The sequence below is a fragment of the Haplochromis burtoni genome, unplaced genomic scaffold (assembly GCF_018398535.1).
Source record: "Haplochromis burtoni strain Fernald_Lab_line unplaced genomic scaffold, NCSU_Asbu1 Contig_103, whole genome shotgun sequence".
Taxonomy (NCBI): domain Eukaryota; kingdom Metazoa; phylum Chordata; class Actinopteri; order Cichliformes; family Cichlidae; genus Haplochromis; species Haplochromis burtoni.
Window position 1 is genome coordinate 501,006 of NW_024582464.1, and position 10,449 is coordinate 511,454.

A 10,449-nucleotide genomic window follows, 5' to 3' on the forward strand; every position below is an offset into this window, starting at 1 on the left:
TGTAACTTCTGTCGGTGTTGTGCTTTTGGAAACCGAATTTCCCAGAGGAACCCACCTGAGGGATTAATAAAGTTTTATCTTATCTTATCCGAGTGTCCTTATTGTCTGCATTCAAATGTTCTGGAAGAATAAAGATTTGGTTGGTTTTGCTTGTGTTTATTTAGCATTAGTTAGCAATGCTAATACCGATTTCTGGCGATCTAAAAAATGGGATGTTCTGATATATCGGTGAAAAAACACATTTCCCTATGATTTACTATGTGTAGTTATTTTAATTACACATTTATGTGTAATTACCTGACTATACCTAGAACAGCCGTTTATTGTTTCTGGTTTTCTTAAAAAATGCATTTGGAACACCAGCAACAAGGCTGAATGGTGTTGAAGGTTGTTCCAATCTCTTCTTTACTTTTTAAAATGTTCATTTATCTGATATAAAAAAAGATGAGTTTCGTTCATCCATCCAGATTCAAGTCTAAGCAAAGATGCCCAGATTTACATCTACCCAGCTGCTTCTTCCATTCAGTTTATTCTGGGAGACTTTAACGCATTCCCAAGCCAGCCAAGAGATATAATCTCTCTAGTGTGTCTTGGATCTTCACCAGGTAGTCCTACTGGTGGGACATGAAACACCCTATATAGGTGGTGTCTGGGAGGTATCCTTGTCAAATGTTCAAACCACGTCAACAGGCTCCTTTTGATGTAGATGAAGAGTAACAGCTCTACTTCAAGCTCTTTCCAAATAATCGCGCTCCTCACCTTATCTTTAAGGGTGAAGAAAGATTATCCACAACCTCAATCTTGTTGTCACTACACAGAGTTTGTGGGTCTATGATCTCAGATTTGGAGGTGCCAATTCGCTTTACACTCAGCAGCCCCACTGCAAGCTGGGGGTCAAGAAGTCAAATGAATCCTATGCCAATACAGTTTCAGTTAGACGTTAGCATCCACTTATTTTATTGAGCTGTTCTTTTCCCAGGGTGGAATCATTGTGCATACATCTTTAATGACTTATTAAAGAAAACAAAAAGAAAATTCACATTTGTTTTGGATTTTCTTTCATCCACACAGCGCTAAAAGTATAAATATACGATATAAGATTTGGTTGAATGTCCCTTTGGATGTTACAAATTGACTGGACACTTCTGGTAGCCATAAAGAAAAGTCTGACATAATTCTGGATGGATATTTGACCACTTTTCTTGGCAGAATATTAAGCGTTAAATTAAATTGATTGGCATGGGTTTTTTAAAACTATTCCACAGATTTTTAACAGGTCTGGGGTTGGTGTGTTAGGAAAGCTATTCCAAAGGTTTTATCATTTCCAACACCAGTTTTGATGTGTACATGGGATGATGTTCCTATTAAGAATTATTAACTTGTATAAATTCACAATTCTCCTTAGAACTTCACTAAGTTTACTTGATTTTCCCATTATTCTCAGTGTGGGTCACTGCAATGAATGCTGTCACAGAGAAATTACGAAAGAGTAGTCAATCATGATAGCTAATCAAAAACAGACCGTGTCAAGTTAAAACATACTGCACCATCTATTAAAAGATTATATTTGACACTGTATGTATACTTTTTAACCTGTGAGGATTACATGAAATCCCCCCAAAAATACATGATGAGTGAATGTAAACTTCTGACCACAACTGAAGTCAGTAATATTCAATTCAATTTTATTTTATTTATACAGCGCCAAATCACAACAACAATAGCCTCAAGATGCAAGCACTTTGGCGACAGTGGAAAGGAAAAACTCCCTTTTAACAGGAAGAAACTTCCAGCAGAACCGGGGTGGCCATCTGCCATAACTGGAGACCATAATACTGGCCTAACAATAATAGGTTTTACCTGCCTCTTGTCAACTGATTGAGTTAATCCTTTCTCTTCCAGACATTTTGAAAAATAGCAGCCGCAGAAAACGTAGCAAAATATAGACATGGAAGAAATGAACACCACTGAACAGCCTATCACAACCACTGCAGACCGCATCATCCATCATGTAGTTACATTTTGGGGGCAGTGCATGTTAGGCTACAGCATCAGTTACAGCAAAGGGGTTCAGAAGGGTTTGTGGCTACGCTGTACCTATAACCTAGTTTTAACAAAGTATAATTTCACTGTCAGACTGAGTGAAAGAAGTGCAACTGTAAATGACAGCAGTATACTGTTGCGTTATATTTGCCTCACAAGTCAGATGTTGCACCAAGTTTAACAGTTTTACTGCTTTTTCGTGCATTACAGCCAGATTATCAAGTCAGGGTTGGTGAGGGTTGCTCCAACTTTACTAACTGGTTCAACCACTTTATGCTTAACCATACAACCCTCACACCAAGCTGAAATTACACTGAATATTAGAGGTGGGAATCACGATACATCCCACGATACGATATTATTGCAATTTTTTAAAAATATTTTGCGATATTCAGATTCTGTACATAAAGGTAAACTTTATCAATATTCATTTTATCTAATATCAAAGTCTCGCACTCAGTCTTTCTCTCATTTCAGTCAGTTTTATTGTTGACAAACTGAACGGTTTGTATTACAGTCTAGTCCAACTTAACTGAATGCAACCATCTGGTACAACTATAGCTATTCTGAACTATGCAATTTATGAAAACTATGCAGCCCATTCAGCAACTGAAGAATTTGAAAGTTAATTAAAACAAAATATAATTTTACATTAAATAAAAAAGTTTTAAACTTAATTAAAATAAAACATGTCTTAAATTAAAATACGTAAACTGTCATGTTTATTGCTACCAAAAAAAAGTTAAACACATTTGGACAGTGAAGGAATGTCAGGATTCTTGCTCAGAAAAAGGATCAACATGCTCTGAAGTCAGAGCATGTTCCAGTCCACAAAAACCTTTTTTGTAACAAAATATCGATTTCTGCTGTCCCTGTATCGATACATTATTAGCAAACAAAATATCACGATACTACACAGTATCGATTTTTTCCACCACCCCTACTGAATATCTACTTTAATTTGTTTCACTGTTAGCCTTTTGTAAAATAAAATGTATTAATTTAAAAAAAAACTGTAAAATTAGATTGCTGTATGCATTTACTCGCTACATTTATTTTATAAACTCAGAAAAAGAATGTTTCAGTGAAGGCTGATGTTCCCTGGATGGTTTCCAGTCTCTTCCACACACTGACTGGAGCTTATTGAACACTGGTACTGGATTGGTACTTGGCACCGGTAGATACCCCTCAAAGACAGATGAACAACGACCTTAATGGAATATTAGTGCCTAGTACAGACCAGGCCTTCCCTTCATCCACCCCAACTCACAGCTATTTACGCCAGGCCGAAGCAGCTCGCCGAACGCTGTTTCACAGAGCATGAAACCGCTTGTTTCGACAGGATTCGGTGATTTGGAGCCATCCACTCAAGCTCAGAGACCGAGAAAATAAACAGACACTTCACGTTACTGTAAGCGACGAGAACAGTGGGTGTTCTGAACAAACGGCCTAATTCATGTTTTAACACAAAACATGAATGTCATTATTACACCGCCGCTGGTCGGGTTTAAAGTATACTCGCTAATATTATTACCTGCTTCATTCTCCCATGCTAGAGCTCAGGAGCAGCTCAAGTACAGAAGCTCAGTCCGGAAAATGGAGCATCTCACCTCCAAAAATCTTCATGGTCGTCGGTGTAGAGAAAGACACATAACTGCTGATGTGCCCGAGAAAAACCCTGTTTTAGCTTTTTTTTTTTTTTTTTTTAAATATATATATATTGGCAACAGCGCGACGGCCGGTGATGCCACCACCTCCACAAATGAAGCCTCAGAAGAAAAAAAAGTGAAATCTGTGTTTGGTCAGAACGGCTTTGTTTCCAGCAACAGCTGCTTATCCGCGGCGGGAAAACGGAAGGTTTCCTGCTCGAATCTTTGTTTTCCTTCGTCCATATGTGAGGTGTGAACGGCCCATCCTCCACTGACAAATGTACCAGTGTCACTGTATGTGAGCGTCTACTGTACGGAGCCCAGATTTTCCTCATACGGTTCTAAACTACTCTCACTGGCTGCTGCCTGCGAGAAGGCGCAGACACCCACTACTTCCTATATTGCCTTTCAAAATAAAGAACTAGTTGTGTTTTTTTAAATAGTGTTTTTGAGTGGATGTAAAGTTGATTTGGTTGTTTTCATGTGGTTTATGTTATAAACAGTACACCTAAAAAGCTCTTAAATGCTGTTGCAGTTGTCCCACCTCAACCTTCCGCATGGTATAAACAGTTTGCTGCCTCGCGCTGAAAATCATCTGATGAGGATTTTTCAAAAACAAGTTTTTCTTGTAAAAGTCCCACTTTATTTGTAATTGCAAATTTTGTCACATATCGTTAAAAAAAATTAAATGTGTATGAATAGGGTTTTTTTTTAAAGATTGTGTTGAAAAATAAATAGCTAAGCTTTAACTCAAAAATAAATTTCATGGCGTATGGCTAAATTGTTGTTTCTGCATTATTTTGAAGATAAGGCTACACAGTTTCCGGTAAGGTTTGCGTTCCTTGATAACTGACATACACATAATGTCATGGGCAAAAGTGGATATTCCTAGTGAGGTGCCCCGTTTCGAGCACCGTCCAATATAAAAGATAGACTGTGCAAGTGGGGCGTGGCTTGTTTTAGCGGAAGTGCTTTTTGGGGCATGTGCGGATGCATGCAGTGGGTGGTAAAGATAACAAAGACAGTACATTAGCTCTAAAGTAATCACGGTGTTTTCAGGATATTGTGCAGTGTGGCTGGACGGTACAAGAAATTCAATTATTTGAAGATTTTTTTTTCCCTTTTATTTGAAAAATTGTGCGTATATGCAGCAGATGGTATAAATGGCACAGGATTGTTTTCACTCATAAATATACTCCATGATGTGGCTCCATGAATTCTACATTAAAATGCATTAAAAACAGCCCCATCCATAGAACTTTGGACCCACGTGTTAGACAACACTCATCTCCTTTGTCAGCAAAACAACATTTCCGAGCATCACTGTCTTACCTGGAATGCTGAGTAATCCAGATCTGTGACACTGGTGAATGGGGTGGATGGAGTCAAAAAAAAAAGTCAACAGAACAAATGTCAGTGAGTTCATATGTAGTAATAAACAGCTACGTTTTAGACACGACACTGTCTAAGAACATTTCAACAAGTTAGAAACAGACTGCTGCTGTTTGTTGTCTTTTGTGTGTGGTTTGTACAGTGGAATTACTCTCATCATACAAGCCTGTATACAAGCACAGTATCAGCAAACAGGTCTTTAACTACTACAAGTAACAGTATTAGAGGAACTGCACTTTCATTCCAAGGCTATAGCTTTCATTATTGGATAATAACTCTGAAACAGGACAAACTAGAGCTACATTTGACTCCTTATGTGAACCCAATTCAAAAGTTAAACAGTAGAATCTTAAAGTGGTCTAAAATAGAAATATGTATTTATTACCACAGATAGTGAATTGTATGCAGAGGTACAGAGGTGGAGTTAGCCATTAGCTTAAAACAATAATAGCACTAAATTTGCACCGTTTTATCATGTGATCTGCATTGTTGAAAAATAAAACCTGACCTATGATCTTTTGTATTTTCATCTACTACTGACCTGCGTTTAGATATGCGATTTAGTTCAATGCCTCCACAGACTATATATAAAAGATGGAAGCTGAAGTCAAAAATAAATTCTGTATCTGATTAGCAAAATATGAGAAAAAGACTTTTTAGCTCCCTTGACCCATTTCCTCATAAATTATGGTTACTTTTTTACTAAGAACATCAAACTTTAGTTCATGTTTGACTCACATACAAATCCACCCCTCACTCAATATGTATTTGACAACATCAAGATGGTGTTTGCTAAAATATTCAAGGGTTCAAACCATGACTTTACTATCAACTGGCAACATCACAGTTGGCTACACCCAGTTTTGTTAACGAGGTCTGTTAAGGCTAATGTCTGTTTTCAATGACGCTCAGTATTGATGTTAAAAAATGTCACAGAATTACTAATTTTCTATAAAAGTGACATGTGTTTTCTACCCAGGAGAGGAGTTCTATATACCTTAACAAGTTCAGCTGTGCACCAGAAGCAGGTAACTGTAAAACTGTAATCACATGAACTTCAATACTGACTGATGATGACACAAGGACAAAAAAAAAAAAAAAACGTAAAACTGGATTAATAAAGAAAGCTGATAACCACACACAAAACAGCATTTATCCCTGAAGTTCTTGGTTTTGCCAAGGCTTTTGTCAGGCAAGCTTGGTTACGTCAAGCTGGGTTTTTGGTGCACCCCCCAGGTCACAGGAAGAGATGCTAATTAGAGAAGTTCCTCCTGCTAATTGTATCTTTGGATCAGGTTTCCTGACTGAGATGCCCAGGGGACTTATAGTTATGCAAGTTATGGGAATCCCAGCGCTAACTGTGCTAGCCTTTTCCATTTGCTTACTGTCTTTATGCTAAACTAGGCTAATCACATCCTGACTCTCATATAACTCAAATATGAGCCTGTCCATCTGAATGTCACTCTATGAAGAAAATCTAGTAAATATGCTTTCCAAACTGAATGAGCTGAATGACTCCTTTTGATGTATCCACCTGCATAATGACATCACCCAGTTTTAGACTGTTTTATTTTCATCAGATAACCAACCAATAGGATTGCAAAGAAGATTAAATATCTAGAATTATTCTCATGTTTATTGTAGGGGTGTTTTGTATATCGCAGTATGTCCCATGAAATTTCCTATGATCTCATCTCCATGTCAGCAATATGTAATGTCCAAGCTTTCAATCAGCTCATTCTTGCAGTGACAAACACTGAAAAGCATAAATAAATTAAATACGCTGTCATTTTCCACAGAGATGTCAGAGACTCTAGTCCTACGAAGCCTTTATCTGCTTGGTGTTTTTAGTCTTGGGTGGTATGATCTCAACCTTGAAGGGGACAAAGAAATCTAAAAGAGCTTTTGTTTCTTTCAAGTCCAGAGAATACTCTTGTGCGATCTTTTCGGGACTCCACGTCTGAGGCTGATGCTGGTGGCTGCCCACAGCCTTGAGAGCCTCGGCAATGGTCAGTTTACCAATGGGAACATCTGTGAGCTCCACCAGGCCCAGCGGAGATGCTGGGACACTGAACTTAAGAAGTCGTCGCTGTTCTCTCCCCGCCGTCACGTCCTTCGATACCTGAGGGAAGAACAAGCAGTGAAGAATAACTATTATGAATAACAAAAATCAACATTTAAAAACTTTTGGCCAGTGCACATGCAAATCCCACACAGGAAAGTCAGGTTTGAAGTTAGGAAATTAGCCAATCTGTCATTCACAAGTTCAAAAAGTCCCCTATCGCAACACAGCAAGGACGTCCACCTTACCTTTATGATAATTTGTGGCATAAAGGTAACCTAATTACATTTGCAATCATAAATGTAACAAATAATGCTAACAGATTTTTTTAATTATTAATCTAACAGATACCGAGTCCATCATTTATACTCTTAGATGCATGCATTAGTTAGATTTTATTTTACAGAGTCAGGAAAGAATATGTACTGTCTGATGCTATCTTAAATCTGAAAAAAATGACTTCCAGTCTCAGCGTCAGCAATATTAAGCTTATTATTTTAACACTCTTATTGGAACTTTAACATAACTGGACAAAACTGGATTAGTGCATGCCTAACATGCATCTACATATTCAGTTGTTCCCTTTGAAATGTCTTGTCCTCTGGACCACATATGGATGAGATATGAACAGCTATGAACAGATAAAAGGTCAAATTCAAGTAATGTGGATGCACATGAATATTTGACTATTCTGATTAAGAAATAGAAGCACAGTCACAGCTGTCCTCCTGCCATCATCCAGCTATGGACAGCCATGGTGGTATAAATTGGTCTGGCAGAGCTACAGAGGATTCAACTCTTCTTTTTCAAATTAAAAATTAAAAACTGAAAATAAAACTGATTCATTACAACACAGCCAAGCCTAGAATCATGGGAGCTGCAGGTGATTTATCACTGGTGGCTCACTACCATCAACATGGTTTGTTTGATGAGTGTTGATTAGGTTTTTAAATTTCTGTCACCTGATTACAAAGACTTTGATGGATAATTCTAAAACAATTTTAAAAAGAATTTTTTTTTTTACTTGTGAGCACAAAAGCTCGACCTATTCTTTACGAGGACCAGTCAATTAGAAGAAAACAGTCTTAAAGGGAGCAGCAGGAGATTAGGCAGCTTGTTTCCAGACAGCAGCTGAACAGAGCAAAGACTATTTTTGAACTGTGTTCATGCAAAGCAGAGTCCAAGCATGAAACATATGCAGCTGGCGATGATAATGATAGTTCCCTTTTAACAGCCAGTGTTAATCAATAATGTCTTTCTTTATTCTTCATAACACAGAATACATGAATGTCTCAACTTTGCAAAGATTCGACCGGTAAACGTCTGAATGACCCAAACTGAGAGCAAAAACACTGACAAACAATGAGTGATTGAGCAGAGCTGATGTAACACCATTCAAACACTCAGGCAGTGTCAGTCTGACCTCTGCTGCAGCCGGTGCTGGATCTCTGGACTCCACGTACACGGACCTGAGGTGGTCCAGCAGCGGCGCGTTATTCTGGTTCAACGAATCCACTTCTGAAAAACACAAACCGACGTGAGAATCGTCCCCGAGCTTTCTGAGGACACACGGATGAACGGTGAGCCTACCATGACCCCGGGTTAACTGTTACACAAGCCAGCTAGCACTCACTCACTTACCCTGCGGGCTGGAGGCTGTCGGTGGAAGCTTAACCGAGTGCCGGGGCGCCGCTCGCGGCTTGTCCTTGGAAAGTTCTCGGTGCACTCGGTTTTCCAAGTTGTAATTCCTGAACACACGCGTAACCCGTGCACCCATGTTTAACAAATTGTCAAAGCCCGCTATGAATAAAGTTGATTCAAACTGCCGACGGCGAGCGAGAAGGTTCTTTTTACAGGCGGAAATGTGAAAAGCGCAGAGGAAGCAGCAGCGACACCGTGTGGTTGGATGAGTTTATTGTTCCCCGTGTCTTTTTTTCAATTGCCAAACGTAAGGATGCTGGATACAGGTCTTAGTTAACTCAATAAATTAAGAAATAAATAATTAGTCTCATAATTTAATTGAGTGTTTTTAATAAAACATATCTTTTTGTTTTGTTGTAAAAACCTGACTGTCAGTTTTAACAAGAAGAATCGTGATCTGAATGCACTGTTGTGTCAAACACACTTGCTTTGCCACGTGATAAACTCTTTATAGGCTCCTTTTAAGAGTTATTGTATTATTAAAAAAAGAATTGTTCACATTACCATTTGTGCTGTTTAACAGTCAGTGTAAAACAGAAGAAAGGAGAGTGACAGAGAGAAGAAAGAAGAGAGAAAGAAAAATAAATAGGAGAAAATCTAAATACAAAGGACACAGCGTAAGTAAAGTAAGTGTATGTGTATGTTTGTTTGTTACAAAACATACTTAACAATTAGGGTGAGAAGCCAACTATGTCTCCAAGGAGCCCTACTGAAGATGCAAGGCCATATTCAATTCAATTCAATTTTATTTATATAGCGCCAAATCACAACATAAGTCGCCTCAAGGCGCTTCATAGATACAGAGAAAAACCCAACAATCATATGACCCCCTATGAGCAAGCACTTTGGCAACAGTGGGAAGGAAAATCTCCCTTTTAACAGGAAGAAACCTCCGGCAGAACCAGGCTCAGGGAGGGGCAGGGCCATCTGCTGCGACCGGTTGGGGTGTCCTAAACTTTGTTTTATCCAATAAGATAAACTTATCTCACTTTGTACTCATTAAAATTCAAAACAATAAACTCACTAGGACAGTGTTTATTGAGGTCAAGAGATCCAAGGGTGGTTTTCCATATGGCCATGAAAGAATCTTCTGTTTCCAGGCACTTTTCTTTTCCACTATTTAATTCCCAAAACTATCCATCTTTATATACACAGCAGAGTAAACCCAAGAAAGGATCTAGGAGATTTAGTAAGAAAAAAGCTTCAGACAGCCTGAGCTTATGGTGTCATTGATCACTTTGTATAGATCAGTTATAACCCTAAAATGTCCAGCAGAGGGCAGCATTTAATACTCTATCACATTCTAAGTGGGGTTATATGGCTGGCCTCTTTTTGAGGTTCAAGCTCATCAGACATGTTTTTCAAACATGAACTGAACTGACCCGTCAGGCCTGGCACAGGGAGGCTTTATTTGTTATTGAAGTAAAGGAAATAAATAAGCATTTAAACAGGTCAACAGAAGCCGGTCTTCATGTAAGGAAAGATGCTGGGAACACATCTGGAGGTAATTATCTACTCAATCATAAAGAAACAGCTCACAGTATTTTTGTGAGGAGTGGAGGAATCAGCTCCCAAACTGGGAGCTGATGGAAGTCAATAAAA

General features: G+C 38.5%; 2 protein-coding genes across 3 annotated transcripts in view; both read right to left on the bottom strand.

The window, feature by feature from the left end:
• gpr63 (G protein-coupled receptor 63) overlaps positions 1-4,094 on the bottom strand; it is a 16,885-nt gene extending 12,791 nt beyond the window's left edge. The window contains exon 1 of one of the 2 annotated variants that reach the window (XM_005931026.3): positions 3,654-4,094. The gene's annotated coding sequence lies outside the window, so the exon portion shown is untranslated. Of the gene's footprint in view, positions 1-3,577 lie in introns of both variants that reach the window. The other variant, XM_005931025.3, reaches the window with a different exon arrangement.
• Positions 4,095-5,055: 961 nt separating this feature from the next.
• Positions 5,056-9,009, bottom strand: ndufaf4 (NADH:ubiquinone oxidoreductase complex assembly factor 4). Its single transcript, XM_005931027.3, has 3 exons — positions 8,788-9,009; positions 8,570-8,664; positions 5,056-7,206 (listed from the first exon to the last, which is right to left on the bottom strand). The coding sequence occupies exons 1-3, from the start codon at positions 8,921-8,923 to the stop codon at positions 6,904-6,906; spliced, it is 534 nt and encodes a 177-aa protein (XP_005931089.1). The 5' UTR covers positions 8,924-9,009; the 3' UTR covers positions 5,056-6,903.
• Between the last annotated feature and the right edge of the window lie 1,440 nt (positions 9,010-10,449).

Coding starts and splice junctions, on each gene's coding strand:
- ndufaf4 (XM_005931027.3), bottom strand. CDS start 8,923: ATGGGTGCACGGGTTACGCGTGTGTTCAGGAATTACAACTTGGAAAAC. Junction 8,665..8,787: donor GACAGCCTCCAGCCCGCAGG/GTAAGTGAGTGA, acceptor TGTGTTTTTCAG/AAGTGGATTCGTTGAACCAG. Junction 7,207..8,569: donor CAGCACCGGCTGCAGCAGAG/GTCAGACTGACA, acceptor TTCTTCCCTCAG/GTATCGAAGGACGTGACGGC.